Source organism: Oncorhynchus mykiss, chromosome 30, assembly GCF_057628025.1.
Source record: "Oncorhynchus mykiss isolate SJ-2025 chromosome 30, ASM5762802v1, whole genome shotgun sequence".
Lineage (NCBI taxonomy): Eukaryota > Metazoa > Chordata > Actinopteri > Salmoniformes > Salmonidae > Oncorhynchus > Oncorhynchus mykiss.
Window position 1 is genome coordinate 24062460 of NC_143051.1, and position 21250 is coordinate 24083709.

General features: G+C 45.3%; 1 protein-coding gene across 1 annotated transcript in view; it reads right to left on the bottom strand.

Moving 5' to 3' along the window:
- Window positions 1-284: 284 nt before the first annotated feature.
- The window catches only part of LOC110488147 (endonuclease/exonuclease/phosphatase family domain-containing protein 1), a 28277-nt gene continuing 7311 nt past the window's right edge, over window positions 285-21250 (bottom strand). Inside the window, exons 2-7 of the mRNA XM_036971216.2 lie at window positions 14367-14418; window positions 7652-7762; window positions 1669-1803; window positions 1391-1523; window positions 1028-1222; window positions 285-785 (exon numbers count right to left, since the gene is read on the bottom strand). Of these exons, the coding sequence (XP_036827111.1) occupies window positions 598-785; window positions 1028-1222; window positions 1391-1523; window positions 1669-1803; window positions 7652-7762; window positions 14367-14418 (814 nt within the window). The 3' untranslated portion in view covers window positions 285-597. The remainder of the gene's footprint in view (window positions 786-1027; window positions 1223-1390; window positions 1524-1668; window positions 1804-7651; window positions 7763-14366; window positions 14419-21250) is intronic.

The window sequence follows — 21250 nt, forward strand, 5'->3', positions numbered from 1 at the left end:
TTTTTTTCCTCAGCAATTTTAGAATAAGGCTGTAACATAACAAAATGTGGAAAAAGGGAAGGGGTAAGAATACCTTCCAAATACACTGTAGGTCACAGGCACAAGTACAACAAAATCATGAGAAATTCACATTAGTTGTGTTTCCTTGTATAGTATTAGGGTAACACATTCAGATTCAATTCCTGGTGGCATTAAAATCACTCCATAGCCAAGCTCATAACACTAACAGACATGAACATGCTAGGGCTCTAGTGGTTGGATCTCATATCAAAGATGAGCACAGGGAATGTCCATTTCCTTTTATTTCATATACATTTTAAAAATGTTTTGGCACACTGATGTCTAACACACTATCAGTTTTAAATTATTTACTGCAAAACAATGTCATGATAAGTCTCTACTGTACATTGATAAAGGAAACTAAAAAGGCAATCTCGGTGCTTCAATTCACATTCGCCAGGTAAATCCACCCTTCGATCCACTGCAAAACCCAGGCCAAAGCAGGATCCAGTCCAGGGCAAAGTCAAGTCAGTCTGATATCACATCCACCGTGCCACAATCTTCCTTCTGTATCTCTGTGGCGACAGCGAGCCGCAGTCACCGCTCGTGTTTCGACATACTTTCTCCTCTCTCTACCACGGAAACTCTGTTTCTCAGCTCCTTCTGTGCCACGTCCACATAGAACTCGGCCATGACAGGACAATGGTCGGACACCACCCCGCCCCACGACCAGTTGTCAGGTATCCAGGGGTTGGTCAGGCCCTCTCGCACCACCAGGCAGTGTCCTGCAGGGGGCAGCACACACATGGAGATAGACAGGTCAGAGGGTAACACATTCAGATTCAATTCCTGGTGGCACTAAAATCACCCCATAGCCAAGCTCATAACACTAACAGACACATTCAAGTCTAGCATTCATGTGCCAATGGTTAGATTGGTATGTTAATGCAGTTAGAATATGTAGCGTTCATACCATTTCTAGTTACACCGACACACAGTTACATCAGTAGACATCAAACAGACGTACCTGCGTAGATCTTCTTCAGTGACTTGCTGACCCAGATGTTGTCCAGACAGAGGGAGCCCTTGGGGGAGCGGGTGCTGATGTTGGTGAACATGTTGGGGGGCACCAGTGGGCTCAGCCTCTCCTTCCTCAGCTGGTCCAGCTCACTGCTCTGGGGGGGCAGGCCAAAGTCTCCCAACACCACCAGGCCCTTCTGAGCTGTCACACAGATGAACCACAGATGGACATTAGCAATGTAGCTACATTAGCTTTGTAACTAGGTCAATTCAACTAAAACATTAAACCACTGAAGAGAAAGATGGTAAGAATAAAGGAAGAGGACGTAAGGTTAGTAAAGACAGAATAGGGTGACCTTCAGCTACTGACCTTTCAGTGTGTCCTGGATCCTGGAGGTCAGTCTGTGGGCCTTGACTTCCTCAGAGGTGTGGTTCCTACATTTGGACTCCCAAGCCCCAGCACTCATGTGGACATTGACCATTGTCATCTCCAACGATCCAACCTAGTCACATATTAACCATTAAAATGATGTTAGTCTCTCTGGGAGGACATTATATGGTAATAATGGTTTTGATAGGGGCAATAAAATGACTCATGCGTTCTATTAGTTTAGGGAGTTCCAACCAAACACACACTTGTTGACTTACATAAAAGTGGGCGAGATATGGCCGGGGGTGGGGGTGCATCCCGTTGCCGTTGACGACAGGACTCTCCAGGACTGAAGCATCTTTCAGGTCAATCCCAGAAGAGCTGTCCCACAGGAACCCAGAATAACTGACTCCCTGGAGGAGAGAGGACAACAGGAGACAGTCAGACAAATAACGTCCTCCCTTCCCTCAGGGAGTCAAACAGAGAGGAATAAAGAACACTAGTTCAACTTCCAGGATGCCCTTGAACCAGTATTGGAGTCAACTCAGTCTTCAGTGCACTTCCCAAAGCCAGAGCTCAGCCTCTAGCAACTAAACTATATCTATATCACACAGGCTGACAGTACAAGACGACAGAGCTCAGCCTCTATACTATATCTATATCACACAGGCTGACAGTACAAGACGACAGAGCTCAGCCTCTATACTATATCTATATCACACAGGCTGACAGTACAAGAGGACAGGGCTGGGAGGCTGACAGTAATAGAGGACAGGGCTGGGAGGCTGACAGTACTAGAGGACAGGGCTGGGAGGCTGACAGTACAAGAGGACAGAGGGGAGGACAGGGCTGGGAGGCTGACAGTACTAGAGGACAGGGCTGGGAGGCTGGCAGTACAAGAGGACGGGCTGGGAGGCTGACAGTACTAGAGGACGGGGCTGGGAGGCTGACAGTACTAGAGGACGGGGCTGGGAGGCTGACAGTACAAGAGGACGGGGCTGGGAGGCTGACAGTACTAGAGGACGGGGCTGGGAGGCTGACAGTACAAGAGGACGGGGCTGGGAGGCTGACAGTACAAGAGGACAGGGCTCAGCCTCTATACTATATCTATATCACACAGGCTGACAGTACAAGAGGACAGAGCTCAGCCTCTATACTATATCACACAGGCTGACAGTACAACAGGACAGAGCTCAGCCTCTATACTATATCACACAGGCTGACAGTACAAGAGGACAGGGCTGGGAGGCTGACAGTACTAGAGGACAGGGCTGGGAGGCTGACAGTACAAGAGGACAGAGGGGAGGACAGGGCTGGGAGGCTGACAGTACTAGAGGACAGGGCTGGGAGGCTGGCAGTACAAGAGGACGGGCTGGGAGGCTGACAGTACAAGAGGACGGGTCTGGGAGGCTGACAGTACAAGAGGACGGGCTGGGAGGCTGACAGTACAAGAGGACGGGGCTGGGAGGCTGACAGTACAAGAGGACGGGGCTGGGAGGCTGACAGTACAAGAGGACGGGGCTGGGAGGCTGACAGTACAAGAGGACAGAGCTCAGCCTCTAGCCTCTATACTATATCTATATCACACAGGCTGACAGTACAAGAGGACAGGGCTGGGAGGCTGACAGTACAAGAGGACAGAGGGGAGGACAGGGCTGGGAGGCTGACAGTACTAGAGGACGGGGCTGGGAGGCTGGCAGTACAAGAGGACGGGGCTGGGAGGCTTACAGTACAAGAGGACAGGGCTGGGAGGCTGACAGTACAAGAGGACAGAGGGGAGGACGGGGCTGGGAGGCTGACAGTACAAGAGGACAGAGGGGAGGACAGGGCTGGGAGGCTGACCGTACTAGCGGACAGGGCTGGGAGGCTGACAGTACTAGAGGACAGGGCTGGGAGGCTGACAGTACTAGAGGACAGGGCTGGGAGGCTGACAGTACTAGAGGACAGGGCTGGGAGGCTGACAGTACTAGAGGACAGGGCTGGGAGGCTGACAGTAGGGCTGGGAGGCTGACAGTACTAGAGGACAGGGCTGGGAGGCTGACAGTACTAGAGGACAGGGCTGGGAGGCTGACAGTACTAGAGGACAGGGCTGGGAGGCTGACAGTACTAGAGGACAGGGCTGGGAGGCTGACAGTACTAGAGGACAGGGCTGGGAGGCTGACAGTACTAGAGGACAGAGGGGAGGACAGGGCTGGGAGGCTGACAGTACTAGAGGACAGGGCTGGGAGGCTGACAGTACAAGAGGACAGGGCTGGGAGGCTGACAGTAGGGCTGGGAGGCTGACAGTAGGGCTGGGAGGCTGACAGTACTAGAGGACAGGGCTGGGAGGCTGACAGTACTAGAGGACAGGGCTGGGAGGCTGACAGTACTAGAGGACAGGGCTGGGAGGCTGACAGTACTAGAGGACAGAGGGGAGGACAGGGCTGGGAGGCTGACAGTACTAGAGGACAGGGCTGGGAGGCTGACAGTACAAGAGAACAGAGGGGAGGACAGGGCTGGGAGGCTGACAGTACTAGAGGACAGAGGGGAGGACAGGGCTGGGAGGCTGACAGTACTAGAGGAGAGCGGAGGACCAGGCTGGGAGGCTGACAGTACTAGAGGAGAGGGGAGGACCAGGCTGGGAGGCTGACAGTACTAGAGGACAGAGGGGAAGACAGGGCTGTGAGGCTGACAGTACTAGAGGACAGAGCTGGGAGGCTGACAGTACTAGAGGTCTGAGGGGAGGATTTGTTTTCAACCCCCCCTCCCCTTCACATCATCTGTACTATCCATCTTATTGACTGGAGGCATCACCACAGAATAAAGTTCAAGTTTCTATCAAGGGTCCACAGCGTTCCTCATTGAGTTCCCTGAATTCCGATCGGACCTTGTAGTCATAGAAGATAATATTCACATTTTTGGTGACTTTAATCTTCACATGGAAAAGTCCACAGACCCACTCCAAAAGGCTTTTGGAGCCATCATCGACTCAGTGGGTTTTGACCTAGTTTTGTCCCATGGAATAAATGTTGTGGATCTTAATGTTTTTTCTCATAATCCTGGACTATCGGACCACCATTTTATTACGTTTGCAATTGCAACAAATAATCTGCTCAGACCCCAACCAAGGAGCATCAAAAGTCATGCTATAAATTCACAGACAACACAAAGATTCCTTGATGTCCTTCCAGACTCCCTCTGTCTACCCAAGGACGCCAGAGGACAAAAATCAGTTAACCACCTAACTGAGGAACTCAATTTAACCTTGCGCAATACCCTAGATGCAGTTGCACCCCTAAAAACTAAAAACATTTCTCATAAGAAATTAGCTCCCTGGTATACATAAAATATCCGAGCTCTGAAGCAAGCTTCCAGAAAATTGGAACGGAAATGGTGCCCGACTAGCTTGGAAAGACAATACCGTGCAGTATCGAAGAGCCCTTACTGCTGCTCGATCATCCTATTTTTCCAACTTAATTGAGGAAAATAAGAACAATCCGAAATTTATTTTTGATACTGTCGCAAAGCTAACTAAAAAGCAGCATTCCTGAAGTGAGGATGGCTTTCACTTCAGCAGTAATAAATTCATGAACTTCTTTGAGAAAAGATCATGATTATTAGAAAGCAAATTACGGACTCCTCTTTAAATCTGCGTATTCCTTCAAAGCCAGTTGTCCTGAGTCTGCACAACTCTGCCAGGGCCTAGGATCAAGATAGACACTCAAGTACTTTAGTACTATATCTCTTGACACAATGATGAAAATAATCATGGCCTCTAAACCTTCAAACTGCATACTGGACCCTATTCCAACTAAACTACAGAAAGAGCTGCTTCCTGTGCTTGGCCCTACTATGTTATATTTTACCTCTTGGGGATGTCATTCGAAAACATAAAATGTTAACTTTCACTGCTATGCGGATGACACACAGCTGTACATTTCAATGAAACATGGTGAAGCCCCAAAATTGCCCTCGCTAGAAGCCTGTTTTTCAGACATAAGGAAGTGGATGGCTACAAACGTTCTACTTTTAAACTCAGACAAAACAGAGATGCTTGTTTTAGGTCCCAAGAAACAAAGAGATCTTCTGTTGAATCTGACAATTAATCTTGATGGTTGTACAGTCGTCTCAAATAAAACTGTGAAGGACCTCGGCGTTACTCTGGACCCTGATCTCTCTTTTGACGAACATATCAAGACTGTTTCAAGGACAGCTTCTACGTAACATTGCAAAAATCAGAAACTTTGTCCAAAAATGATGCAGAAAAATTAATCCATGCTTTTGTTACTTCTAGATTAGACTACTACAATGCTCTACTTTCCGGCTACCCGGATAAAGCACAAAATAAACTTCAGTTAGTGTTAAATACGGCTGCTAGAATCCTGACGAGAACCAAAAAATGTGATCATATTACTCCAGTGCTAGCCTCCCTACACTGGCTTCCTGTCAAGGCAAGGGCTGATTTAAAGGTTTTACTGCTAACCTACAAATCATTACATGGGCTTGCTCCTACCTACCTCTCTGATTTGGTCCTGCCGTACATACCTACACATACGCTATGGTCACAAGACGCAGGCCTCCTAATTGTCCCTATAATTTCTAAGCAAACAGCTGGAGGCAGGGCTTTCTCCTATAGAGCTCCATTTTTATGGAATGGTCTGCCTACCCATGTGAGAGACGCAAACTCGGGCTCAACCTTTAAGTCTTTTCTGAAGACTCAACTCTTCAGTGGGTCATATGATTGACTGTAGTCTGGCCCAGGAGTGTGAAGATGAACGGAAAGGCTCTGAAGCAACGAACTGCCCTTTCTCTCTATGCCTGGCCGGTTCCCCTCTTTCCACTGGGATTCTCTGCCTCTAACCCTATTACAGGGGCTGAGTCACTGGCTTACTGGTGCTCTTTCATGCCGTCCCTAGGAGGGGTGCGTCACTTGAGTGGGTTGAGTCACTGATGTGATCTTCCTGTCTGGGTTGGCGCCCCCCCTTGGGTTGTCCCGTGGCGGAGATCTTTGTGGGCTATACTCGGCCTCGTCTCAGGATGGTAAGTTGGTGGTTGAAGATATCCCTCTAGTGGTGTGGGGTTGTGCTTTGGCAAAGTGGGTGGGGTTATATCCTTCCTGTTTGGCCCTTTCCGGGGGGTATCGTTGGATGGGGCGACAGTGTCTCCTGACCCCTCCTGTCTCAGCCTCCAGTATTTATGCTGCAGTACTTTGTGTCGGAGGTCTAGGGTCAGTTTGTTATATCTGGAGTACTTCTCCTGTCTTATCCGGTGTCCTGTGTGACTTGAAGTATGCTCTCTCTAATTCTCTCTCTCTCTCTCCCGGAGGACCTGAGCCCTAGGACCATGCCTCAGGACTACCTGGCATGTTGACTCCTTGCTGTCCCCAGTCCACCTGGCCGTGCTGCTGCTCCAGTTTCAACTGTTCTGCCTGCGGCTATGGAATCCTGACCTGTTCACCGGACGTGCTAACTGTCCCAGACCTATTATTTAACCATGCTGGTCATTTATGAACATTTGAACATCTTGGCCATGTTCTGTTATAATCTCCACCCGGCACAGCCAGAAGAGGACTGGCCACCCTTCATAGCCTGGTTCCTCTCTAGGTTTCTTCCTAGGTTTTGGCCTTTCTAGGGAGTTTTTCCTAGCCAACGTGCTTCAACACCTGCATTGCTTGCTGTTTGGGGTTTTAGGCTGGGTTTCTGTACAGCACTTTGAGATATCAGCTGATGTACAAAGGGCTATATAAATTAATTAGATGTTATATCAGGACTAACTTCCTCTGAGGATAAACACTGCTATTTACGCCTTCTGGTGGTCGGGAAGACAGAGTGTGTGTGTGTGTCCTCTCAGAGAGATTCTTAGTGGTTTAAGACAGACATTCTGGGAACTGAAAGGTCCTCTAAAAAGGGTCCCATAAATCAACCCCCTTTTAAATCATACTGTACTAGACCTTTGATCCCTACAGCAGGCCTTAGATCATGTGAACTATTTTGCTACGTCTGGTTACTGATAACAACCCCTTAGTTGGTTCTGTTTAATGAGTGTAGAAAGGTTGTTCAAGAGTTTATAGGGTTATTACATGTTTTACTGATAATGGCTGTGTTTACATCTTGGCTGTGTGAACTATTGAGATGGGTGGTCTGTTTCAGATGGGATGTGAGAGAGGGGTTGGAGGGGGGGAACAGAGCGGGAGAGAGTTGGAAAAAGAGCAAGAAGCAAGAAAGACCGACAGAATGGGAAATAATTCTTTTTTTTGTGCAGTGATGTAATCAGTACCCCTACCTTGTTGAACAGTCCTGTGGGTTTCTCAGAGACGGTACTCTTCCAGACTCCCCGTGGTCCTCTCCACTTCCGCACGCTGTCCAACGAGCCCTGGTTCAGTTCCACACAGAACTGCAACACAATAGAGGGGTACGTATTTTTACACAACACCGGACAGTCGACCATTGAAATAGTGTACTAGTCATTCTACATTCTCATCATTCCATTTGAATGAAGTGGGCATTGCAATAGATGTAGGGTGTGTAGGACTACACAGAGCAGTACATCACAACTACAGTCAACACAATTTTTGTCTCTATGTTTATTTATCCTCTATGATCTGTTCTTAAAATAGCCATAGAAGATATTTAAAATACATACAAATAAATGAGCACTGTTTTAGTATGAAGTGAAAGATATAACTGAAATGTCTCCTCAAATGATACCTTTAAACCAAAATTATACAATTTGAAATTACCTCAAGTATTCTACAGGAAATAGACTCAGAAAAAGGAAGTGACCAAATGTATTTCAGGGTGCACCAGACACCATTAGTGTTGGAACGTCACTGAAGTTTGTCAATGATGGAATGGGAGAAAGTTTTACTTTTCCTGGCTGAGCTGCTACCAGGTCTACTATAAGTCCTGGAGGGAGAGCTTCCCTACGGGGAACCAGAAAAGCAGAGGGTCTGTAACGCAGTGTGACTACCATCAATAAATACCCCATCGTCCTCTCCCGTCAGCCTCATTAACGTCAAGAACCAACTCAGTCTGACACAGCGACAAGTAGCCCACCATAAATGATGCTAATAACAAAAGTTTCAAAATGGCAGCCGGAAGAAAACAAGCAGGATTTACTATCGCCATGATGCCTGGATCCGACAGAAGTGGAGGGAGATATGAGGATGGATGGAAGGCAGCTCTACCCAGGAACAATAAACACACAGCCATAATTCAACCAGGGATGAACCAAGACGTGTGTATAGAGGAGGCCTTGGCACAGCTCCCGAGACCTGCGAATGTAATCTAGCACAGCTATTCCCAAACTGGGGTACGCAATACTGTCGGGGCAATGCAAAATATAAATGGGATTCACATCATTTTTTACCCTTCACATTTTCAAAACAGTACATTTATATTTTCCAAAGGGGCTATACATTTGGATGAGGGTTTCCCCCACCCCCCACCCTCGCCTGAGTAGCCTTGTTTCACAGCCAAAAATAAAATTAAACCATCTGGTGTTCAGCAAAATAACACAATGTCAAATACAGGTAGCCTAGTCAAATAATTAACATCCAATCACATTAACCGTTACTGTCTCGCAGGAAACCTTCAGTCTTGCGCAGACATTTAGAAACATGACAATTAGAAAAATAGTAAGACATGTATAGTAAGTAGTAAGACGTATAAAAGCAATAGATACCATTAATAGGAAGGGTCTAGAAGCGTCTTATATGGTGAGTTACCGAGTGGCTATAACAGGAAAGCCCCATACTATTGTGGAGGACTTAATTCTTCCTGCTGCCATGGATATGACTGGGACAATGCTGGGGGGAAAAGGCCAAAAAAAAAAAACACTATACAGACAATGTTTTCATCAAACACTGTTTCACGACGCATCAGTGATATGGCAGGAGATGTTTTGAAACAATTACTGCTTCGTATACAAGCTAGTGAATTAAATGCGTTACAGCTGGATGAGTTAACAGACGTGGCGGGCCCGGCACAGCTCCTGGTATATGTTCGTTACATTTATGGGGGGTCAATTAAGGAAGACATCCTCTTCTGCAAACCACTGGAAACCAGGACAACAGGAGAGGATATTTTTAAAATACTGGACAGCTTTGTGACATCAAATTGACTTTGGTGGTCAAGATGTGTCTGTATCTGTACTGATGGTGCAAAATCCATGACAGGGAGACATAGTGGAGTGGTAACGCGCGTGCAAGCAGTTGCTCCCGACACCACTTGGGTCCACTGCATCATCCACGAGAGGCTCTTGCTGCCATGGGAATGCATGACAGATTGAAAGATGTTTTGGACACTACAGTGAAAATGGTTAACTTTGTTAAAGCAAGGCCCCTGAATATGTGTATTTTCTGCATTATGCAGATCTGCATCTAGGATTACAGGGACTCTCCGCAACTATATTCAATGTGCGGGACAAAATTGAGGCTATGATTAAGAAGTTGGAGAACTTTTCTGTCTGCATTAACAAGGACAACACAGGTCTTTCCATCATTGTATGATTTTTTGTGTGCAAATGACATCAAGTTTACGGACAATGTCAAATGTGAGATAGCGGAGCACCGGAGTGTCTGGGTGCACAATTACGCAGGTACTTTCCCGAAACGAACGACAAACACCTGGATTCATTATCCATTTCATGCCCTGCCTCCAGTCCACTTACCGATATCTGAACAAGAGAGCCTCATCGAAATCGCAACAGGGTTGTTCTCTGAAAATTGAATATAAATCAAAAGCCACTGCCAGATTTTTGGATTGGGCTGTGGTCAGAGTATCCTGTCTTGGCAAATCGCGCTGTTAAGAAATGGATGCCCTTTGCAACCACGTACCTATGTGAGAGTGGATTCTCGGCCCTCACTAGCATGAAAACTAAATACAGGTGTAACAGTATAGCTTCCGTCCCTCTCCTCGCCCCAACCTGGGCTCGAACCAGGGACCCTCTGCACACAGACAACAGCCACCCTCGAAGCATCATGGCCCCCCTTGGCAGTTATTCATCCATGAATACTACAAGTTTAGATAGACTAATTTACCAATCAAAAAATATTTAGTTGACATGGACTGACTATCAGTGACTGACATAAGAGAAAAACTTAACGCCCAATCAAATTTCAAAATTGCACCTATTGTAACTCGCAACAGTAAGTTGAGACTGACTGAGCCATCCCCCTGGTTGATCAAAGGGCCTTCAAAAGGGGGGCAGCCCGAATTAAAGTTAATCAGCCTTGATCAATACTGCGGACAGGGGGCCATAAAACACTGTACCTGGTCACCATGGAGACATTGGATGTTTTAGCAGCAGTGAGTGCTTTATTCCAGATAGTTACTTGTTGTCATGGAAATAAGGAAGCATAGCAAATCCACACGACTACCACGTTTCACTACTGTTACACAATAGATAAATACAGTACTAGTCTGAGGGAAAGAAAAAAGGAAATGCGTGGGAGTGTGAAACGGGAAGATAGACAGCAATATTGTGGGGGGTGTTCGTAAGGGTGAAAATTGTAAATAGTGTGGGTGTGTGTTGTGATGTAACCAACTGACTAGATGATGGTTACCTCCACCATGTTGCTCTACTACTGATTGTTGTTTGGTTAGCCCAGGGTTAACAAGTGCTTGTGTGAAACAAGGGCAAGTCACCTTGGTCAGATTTAACCTAGGTTTAATGCTAGCACTGGGCTAAGAAATGTGTATGTGAAAGTCCCTACTGCCAGTCAGCCTCAACCCTAATGAAACTCAGGTTGACACAGTCAAGTTGTTCTGAAGCTCACACTAGCAAAGCCTGGTAAACAACTAGAAGAACACCATGAGTAATCTTTAGGGGAAAAGGAATCATTGCTCAGTAATTCACCATAAACCACAGAAGGTTCCTTAACAACAAAACAGAACAAGAAAACAGTGACCAAGACTGCTACATGCTTGGAGTGACTAAACAGTGAAAAATGTCAACCGTCAGTAAATACGCCAACTCAAACTGCTGCTTTAGTCATAGTGTCATAGCATGTGCTGTGTCATGCTGCATCACAGATGGACACCTCATAAGATGTGTTGACCATATTTGCAGAGATTAAAGGTAAACAAATGACAGAAAGCCAATCAAATATTGTATTTGTGTTGTGGGTTTGTCCAGTAGTAGTGCCATCACCCCTGGAGGCAGCTGCTCAAATCAGCGATTACAGCCTGGAGTCTTCTTGGGTTTGACGCTACAAGCGTGGCACACCTTTATTTGGGGAGTTTCTCCCATTCTTCTCTGCAGATCCTCTCAAGCTCTGTCAGGTTGGATGGGGAGCGTTGCTGCACAGCTATTTTCAGGTCTCTCCAGAGATGTTTGATTGGGTTCAAGTCCGGGCTCTGGCTGGGCCACTCAAAGACATTCCGAGACTTGTCCCGAAGCCACTCCTGCATTGTCTTGGCTGTGTGCTTAAGGTCATTGTCCTGTTGAAAAGTGAATTGTTGCCCCAGTCTGAGGTCCTGCGAGCTCTGGAGCAGGTTATCAAGCATCTCTCTGTACATCTTTCCCTCGATCCTGACTAGCCTCCCAGTCCCTGCTACTGAAAAACATCCCACAGCATGATACCACCACCATGCTTCACCGTAGGGATGGTGCCAGGTTTCCTCCAGATGTGACACTTGGCATTCAGGCCAAATAGTTCAATCATCAGACCAGTGAATCTTCTTTCTCATGGTTCATGAGTCCTTTAGGTGCCTTTTGGCAAACTCCAAGTGGGCTGTCATGTGCCTTTTACTGAGGAGTGGTTTCCTTCTGGCCACTTTACCATAAAGGCCTGACTGGTAGAAAGCTGCAGAGATGGAAGAACCTTCCAGAAGGTCAACCATCTCCATGGAGGAACTCTGGAGCTCTGTCAGAGTGACCATTGGGTTCTTGGTCAGCTCCCTGACCAAGGCCCTTCTCCCCCGATTGCTCAGTCTTGGTAGTTCCAAATGACTTCCATTTAAAAATGGAGGCCACTGTGTTCTTGGGGACCTTCAACGCTGCAGAAATTTTTTGGTGCCCTTCCCCAGATCTGTGCCTTGACACAATCCTGTCTCAGAGCTCTACGGACAATTTCTTCGACTTCATGACTTGGTTTTTGCTCTCACATGCACTGTCAACGGTGAGACCTTATATAGACAGGTGTGTGCCTTTCTAAATCATTAACAATCATTTGAATTTCTCACAGGTGGACTCCAATCAAGTTGTAGAAACATCAAGCATGATCAATGGAAACCAGATGCACCGGAGCTCAATAGCAAAAGGGTCTGAATACTTATGTAAATAAGCTATCCGTTTTTTATTTGTAATACATTTGCAAGAAATTCTAAAAACATGTTTTCACTTTCTCATTACGGGGTATTACATGTAGATAGATGTTTAAAAAGAAAATCAATTTAAGAATGAGGCTGTAACGTAACAAAATGTGGAAAAAGTCAGGTATGAATACTTTATGAATGCACTGTATGTATCTACAGTTAAATCTTGTTTTGTCTGATTATTGGGGAGGAACTCTCAACTGGAAGCTATGAAACCATTATGGCCTATTTATTGCCTTCCCTCCCTAATCTTACTACATTTGCACACACTGTATATAGACTTTTCCTATGTGTAACTCTGTTGTTTTTTTTGGTCGCACTGCTTTGCTCTCTTGGCCAGGTCGCAGTTGTAAATGAGAACTTGTTCTCAACTGGCCTACCTGGTTAAATAAAGGTGAAAAAATAAAGTAATTTCAGTTTTGTAATTTTATCTAACATTCAATTTGTGGAATTCCATTGGAGAGTTAAAGAATCCCTGCAGGGAGTTGATGAATTAGTTGGGGGAATAAGACAAGGGGGACAGATGTGATGTTAGAGCAGTGACCGATAGAGTCTCTGGCAGCCTGCGTAGCCTTTGGGTTTGGTGTGAAATCAGAACCGTTCAGACTTCATGACTCACTGACTGCCTGCATTGCAGAGATAGAGGGAGAGAGAGAACATTTTATATGTGGAAGACGAGCGGAAAGAGGAATCGATGGATAATTTCTCTTCATAGAGCAACCCCCTTCCTTCCGCCTATATTTTCCTTTCAGCTCTCTTCACTCCTCTCTTTAGAGAGAAACTATCAATCCCTCTCTTTAGAGAGGACCTTTCTCTCTGTAACTCTCTCTGAGAGACAGCAGCTCTGCCGACCTAGTTCTCTTTCCAGGAGCACATCACATACGGTCTCTCTCCCCCTCGGTGTAAACTATGTTCTATTTCAAGGCAAACATTTAGAGTGTGAACTGTGAAGCCACTCTCCTGTGCTTTCACCACTATAAATAAGTCAGTAGTTGCTACGGTAGGTGTGGAGAAAGGGAGAGGGTGTCTTCTTTACGAGTGCGAGGAGATAGAGATGGGGGACACTGCCCTGGTATGCTGCTGTATACCGCTAAAATACCTGCTTCTCCATTACTGGATGTAATGTCATCAACCCATTAGGGGTTCTCTATGCACATCTGTACTCTACTTTGGTAATGAGGTCAGGAGAATGTAGCTGTGGACAGAATCAGAGAAGGTCATATCTAGGGGCTGCCTGATGTACGATAATGAAGCAATAGGACGGTGATGTTTGGTGAATATGCACTCAGTTAACTGGATAGACGTATAGATAACAGATCAGATCATTTGTGTGTACAAGTAAAATATTGGCCAGTGTCTAGATGATATTGGTGTTTATATCAGTGCTGGAGCAGACTTTTAGTAACAGCTGTGTGAGTGAGAGAGAGAGAGAGAGAGAAGAGAGAGGGAGAAAGAGAATTATGTTTAATTGAGAAAGAACAGAAGGTTAAGTGGGTGAGAGAGACAGCAATCGAGGGAGGATCGCTACATGTTTTTATTGTCAAGAGCATCTCATAATTATCACAAACATAAAGATGATCTGTACTGGTGGACTAATAGGTACACACAGCTTTACTCCCCAAATCAATAAGAAAAGGTGTTTTATCTAGTAGGTGAAGTAAGGGACTTCTACACTGTACCTTGTCAAGGGCCTCCCTCTCTACCAGGTCTTGGACGGCCAGTAACTTGATGCTGGAGAGAAAATGAGACAGAAAGATGGTGTAAGACACATGGATGCATCAATAAAACAGTGGTGATTTAATCTCTGTTATACAAGCTGACATTATTAGCCATATGATAGGATAGTACACACACACACACACACACACTTCTGGTAATAGAGGCCAATGCATTATTTACACAACAACCACAAAGGTTATGAGTAAACACAGCGGGCCTCCGTCCATATCCAGGATGTTCCTGTCTCTACAACACATAACATGACTCAGTCTTTTCCCCTGAAGCACCATGTGATTAAGTTCAATGGATATGTCTGAAATGGCACACTATTCCTTACATAGTGCACTATACACAGCGGCTCTAATCTAAAGCAGTGCACTAGGGAACCATTTCGGATGCATGAAAATAATTTATTATGCAGAGAATAGCAGAGGGGGGAGAGGAGACTGAACTATGGGTGGCAGGTAGCCTAGTGGTTAAGAGCGTTGGGCCAGTTGGTGCAGAGATAGTAAAGTAGGTTCCATGCTCTCGTAAACATTCATCTATTTACTTTCTAATGGTTTTTCTAGCCCACTAGTCAACATAACAAAAAAGGGCAAAGCACTATTCTCTCTCTCCATCCTGCTGTACACACTGTGTTCACGTCTCCTTCACTGCTGTCTATTAACTAAATGAGTAAACTGAACATTCCTCAGGTCGTTCACTGACTCATTCAGACTTGTTTAAAACAAATACACCCCAGATAAACCTCATTTGATAATGGGATTTAGAATGGGTTTTTTTTATCTCCAAAGGAGGGCTTAGACTATGGACTACTGTTATAACAGAAGAGGTATTTCACAGGCCTATTTCACAGATGGGATAACACACACCACTGTTACATTATGTCCATTATGGAAATATTTCACAGCGCCTCATGTTTAACTGCACATCTTCAGGCTCCAATGCCGACCAGGTAGTGTTTTATGGCCCCCTGTCCACAGTATTGATCAAGGCTGATTAACTTGAATTAGATAATTACATCTACGGCAGTGAAAAATGAAACTCCATTTTCTCCAGGCTAAAACAGTCTAGTGTATTTTATGCCTATTGTGAAGAGCCTCTCGCTATGTGCTAGATAATCACACACATACACACACCTAGTAATCCTAAAAAGAGGCAGCGAAATGAGGCTGCATAGGCAAGGGGGGGGGTTCTATTTGTGAAACGCTGCTGCTACTGCAGAGGCCACCACAAGCTTAGCTCCACGCCGATCATTAAAAAAAAGCCTTTCAACAGATTGCATTCTTCCATAAAGTATTTGTGAAACTGGGCCAGTTACATGGTGGGTTGCTGTGGCCCACATGTACTCCATGAATGAAGACAATCTGTTGGGATAACAGTAATGATGTAAGACACAATAACGATATGTGGGCAAATGTAGGTGGCAGTAATAATAACGGCCCTAAATGAGTTGGTTCTGCGTAGTTGTGACAGACTTGCGTCATGTGATGCAGCAAATGTTGACAAGGCGTTGGGAATGAGATTGGCTGAGGGGATGTTTGTCACGACATGATTTCATAATTTGTGGTCCTACAAGATGGTGAGGGGCCAACCACAGATGCAGTCAGGCTTCTCAATGGTGTATTATTCAAGTTCATACCTCCTCCCTCTCCCTTTAGTACGCTGCTCACATTATCCTTCTGCAAGAAGCCCCATCCTCAATTAGCATTTTTGCATCAGGGCAATCAATCAATATGAAGGTCAAAGTTGTGGTCTCTACTTCACCTGGTGCCAGGTCTCATAGGTGCTCACTCCACCTAGCTGCTGCACTGGGCCCTCACTCACTCCCTAAGACAGCACCACACACAGGGCAGTGGACTCCCGCTCTCTACCACCACGCAACAGCCTGGGGAAACGTTTCTCACGTTAGGCCCCTCACCCCGCAGATCCAGAATGCTGTGGAATCTGTTATCTTCACTCCTCAACCTTCACTTAGTTCTGGAACCAGGGGTCCAGTACATTAATATCAACTCAGCAAAAAAAGAAAAACGTCCCTTTCTCAGGAAAGATCATTCGTAAAAATCTAAATAACTTCACAGATCTCCATTGAAAAATTTTAAACACTGTTCCCATGCTTGTTCAATTAACCATAAACAATTAATGAACATGCACCTGTGGAATGGTCGTTAAGATACTAACAGCTTACAGACGGTAGGCAATTAAGGTCACAGTTATGAAAACGTAGGACACTAGAGGCCTTTCTACAGACTGAAAAATACAAAAAGAAAGATGCCCAGGGTCCATGCTCATCTGCGTGAACGTGCCTTAGGCATGTTGCAAGGAGGCATGAGGACTGCAGATGTGGTCATAATAAAAGGTAATAAAATTGCAATGTCCGTACTGTGAGACGCCTAAGACAGCGCTAAAAGGGAGACAGGACGGACAGCTGATCGTCCTCGCAGTGGCAGACCACGTGTAACAACACCTGCACAGGTACATCCGAACATCACACCTGCAGGACAGGTACAGGATGGAAACAACTGCCTGAGTTACACAAGGAAGGCACAAGTCCTTCATCAGTGCTCAGACTCTCAGCCTATTGCGGAGAGGCTGGACCGAAGGCTTGAAGGCCTGTTGTAAAGGCAGGTCCTCACGAGACATCACCGGCAACATTGTCATCTATGGGCACAAACCCACCGTCAATGGACCAGATAGGACTGGCAAAAAGTGCTCTTCACTGACGAGTCGAGGTTGTCTCACAAGGGGTGATGGTCGGATTCGCGTTTATCGTTGGAAGAATGAGCGTTACACCGAGGCCTGTACTCTGGAGCGGGATCGATTTGGAAGTGGAGGGTCCATCATGGTCTGGGGTGGTGTGTCACAGCATCATCGTCGGACTGAACTTGTCATTGCAGGAAATCTCAAAGCTGTGCGTTACAGGGAAGACATCCTCCTCCCTCATGTGGTACCCTTCCTGCAGGCTCATCTTGACATGACCCTCCAGCATGACAATGCCACCAGCCATACTGCTCATTCCGTGAGTGATTTCCTGCAAGACAGGAATGTCAGTGTTCTGCCATTGCCAGCGAAGAGCCCGGATCTCAATCCCATTGAGCACGTCTGGGACCTGTTGGATCGGAGGGTGAGAGCTAGGGCCATTCCCCCCAGAAATGTCCACGAACTTGCAGGTGCCTTGGTGGAAGAGTGGGGTAACATCTCACAGCAAGAACTGGCAAATCTGGTGCAGTCCATGAGGAGGAGATGCACTGCAGTACATAATGCAGCTGGTGGCCACACCAGATACTGACAGACTTTTGATTTTGATCCCCCCCACCCACCCCCCCCTGTTCAGGGACACATTATTCCATTTTTGTTAGTCACATGTCTGTGGAACTTGTTCAGTTTGTCTCAGTTGTTGAATCTTATGTTCATACAAATATTTACACGTTAAGTTTGCAGAAAAAAAACACAGTTGACAGTGAGAGGACGTTTCTTTTATTGCTGAGTTTATAATCAGGAGACAGACAGGACAGCTAAGCCTAGACTGATTTTCTAATTCTAGCATTCAGCTCAGTCACTGTGGATGTGACTGGAGAAGTGGACTAGCAGGATTCATGCCCTGCCACTCTCTACTGCCAAACACGTCTCAAGCACAGTAGGTTGGCTGTTTTCCAGCAGTTATTATTGAACATTACACAACACTGCCATTGCATCTGTTCTGATTTTGACCCATTATGCAACGCCGCATCTGCTAATATAAGTAGAAGAAAATCGTGTCAACGTTAGCCTCTCGGTCTTCTCTGCTAGGGACTGAGGTGGTGGTGGTTCACAGGAGCACCCAGTCCATAAAAAGAGGGAGGGAATGACAAAGAGCATAAACGAGAGAAGGCAGGGATGACCGACGAGACTAAACTGATAAGGACAGCAGAGAGTCCACCCAGAGATAGGAGACTATTTCGCAGCAATATAATCGACTGATAGTATATGGAGACAAATTATTACATAATGTACTATGGACCCATTTGCAAAGGAACACTCCATAACCAGCACTTAAGGAACTTTTTTTAGCTGCTTTGGTTGTGGTCTTCAAATGGTTTGATGCTTTTGCTTACCCACCACACTAGAGCTTCCACCCTACCCTAAAATCCTAATTCTTTCATAATAGATTGTGAGAGAGATCTCGACATCTCTGGTCTCCAAACAGGAACTACGCAATCAGAGATCGTGAACACAAACAGGTCTGGAGCCAGAGCTCTCTAGGAGGGTGACAACAGCCCTTCCTCTTCTCTAGGTGTGATCACACAATGTGAGGCTACAATAGAAAGCCTCTGGGACTCCACTGCCTCCTTGCACTGACCACGGGTGTACTGGCTGCAGTGCACACATGGGGCCTGATGCTAGTGTGACCACGACCTTACAGGAGAGTGGAATTTACACACACAGTCAGAAGTTTGGACACACCTACTCATTGAAGGGTTTCTTTATTTTGACTATATTTTCTACATTGTAGGAAGACATCAAAACTATGAAATAAGACATCTATGGAGTCATGTAGTAAGGGTTAAACAAATCAAAATATATTTTACTTTTGAGATTCTTCAAAGTAGCCACCCTTTGCCTTGATGACAGATTTGCACACTTTGCATTCTCTCAACCAGCTTCAGACCCCTTGACTTTTTCACATTGTTACAGCTTTATTCTAAAATGTATTTAAAAATATATACTGTATAATTCTCAGCAATATACACACAATACCCCATAATGACAAAGTAAAAACTAGAGGTTGACCGATTATGATTTTTCAATGCCGATACCGACTTGAGGACCAAAAAAAGCAGATGCAGATTAATCGGCCGATTTTTTAAATGTATTTGTATAATGACAATTACAACAATACTGTATGAACACTTATTTTAACTTAATACATCAATAAAATCAATTTAGCCTCAAATAATGAAACATGTTCAATTTGGTTTAAATAATGCAACAGTAAAGTGTTGGAGAAGTAAAAGTGCAATATGTGCCATGTAAGAAAGCCAACGTTTAAGTTCCTTGTTCCTTTCATTATTTATTTGAGGCTAAATAGATTTTAATCACACCATTTACTCAGTAGTTTGTTGAAGTACCTTTAGCAGCAATTACAGCCTTGAGTATGATGCTACAAGCTTGTCAAACCTGTATTTGTGGAGTTTCCCCCTATTCTTTTCTACAGAACCTCTCAAGCTTTGTCAGGTTGTATGGGGAGCGTCGCAGTAGAGCTCTTTTCAAGTCTCTTCAGCGATGTTCAATCGGGTTCAAGTCTGGGCTCTGGCTGGGCCACTCAAGGACATTTGGAGACCTGTTCCGAAGCAATTCCTGCATTGTCTTGGCTGTGTGCTTAGGGTCGTTGTCCTGTTGGAAGGTGAACCTTCACCCCAGTCTGAGGTCCTGAGCGCTCTGGAGCAGGTTTTCATCAAGGATCTCTGTACTTCGCGCCATTCATCTTTCCCGCGATCCTGACTAGTCTACCAGTCCCTGCCGCTGAAAAACATCCCCACAGCATGATGCTGCCACCACCATGCTTCACCGTAGGAATGGTGCTCTAGGAATCTCTAGGAGTCTTGGTGATTCCAAACTTCTTCCATTTAAGAATTATGGAAGCCACTGTGTTCTTAGGGACCTTCAATGCGGCAGAATTGTTTTTGGTACCCTTCCCCAGATCTGTACCTCGACACAATCCTGTCTCGGAGCTCTACGGACAATTCCTTGGACCTCATGGCTTGGTTTTTGCTCTGATATGCACTGTCTGAGGGACCTCATATAGATAGGTGTGTTGCTTTTCCAAATCATGTCCAATCAATTGAATTTACCACTGGTGGACTCCAATCAAGTTGTAGAAACATCAAGGATGATCAATGGAAAGAGGAAGGACCTGAGCTCAATTTTGAGTCTCTTAACAAAGGGTCTGAATACTTGTGTAAATAAGGTGTTTTTCAAATTTTTTATACATTTGCTAAAAATTTCCCCCCCAAAAATTCACCATGCCATTATCGGGTACTGTGTGCAGATTAAATAAAACATGTTCCTCTTCAATGAATTTCAGAATAAGACTAACGTAACAAAATGTATAAAAATAACAGGATGTTATTGTGTTCAAACTCCTCCAATGCTCACTCAATTCTCCTCACAGCTCGACAGGATAGGCAGATTAACAAATTCACCCTGTCAACGATTAAGGCAAGCACCAAAAAAAACATTAAAAAGAATGAGTAAAGGGCTCTACTGCAATGTACAAACAAGTGAGAGCGAGTGTGTGCGCACACACACAGAATGAAAAAAGTTGGAGGGGGCTTGCAGCAAAGGTCTTAAAGATCCACACTGCATCAGAGAAGAGGGAGAGCAGAGTCACACTATATACGGCTCAGAGAGAAACTGTAATCCCTCAATGTCATTACAATGGAGAAAAGACCCACTGTCACGCAGAAACTTAGAATGATTTACTTGGGTAGGAAATCTACTGTAGACGTACGCACACACACACTGAATACACAATGAAGGAAAAGTCTGTATTTGTCAGATAAGAGTAAATCTGATAACACTGATATCGTTTTGTAACTAAAATAAACGAACTGCAGCATGAAGGTCACCTTGGAATAATCCTGTCTCAGTCTACTGTACTATATAGTGGTGTATAAGTGCAGACTGGTTTGAGAGATGGTGTATCAGTGTAGCTTGGTTTTCAGGTCAATTGAGAACCGGTGCAATACTGGTTTCAAGATAGAGTGTACCAGTGTAAACTGTTACAGCAACAGAAGGGACTGGGAATGATGGCTCCTGTCCTGGCACTGAGAGGAGCAGTGTTTTCTGAGCAATGCTTCTCACG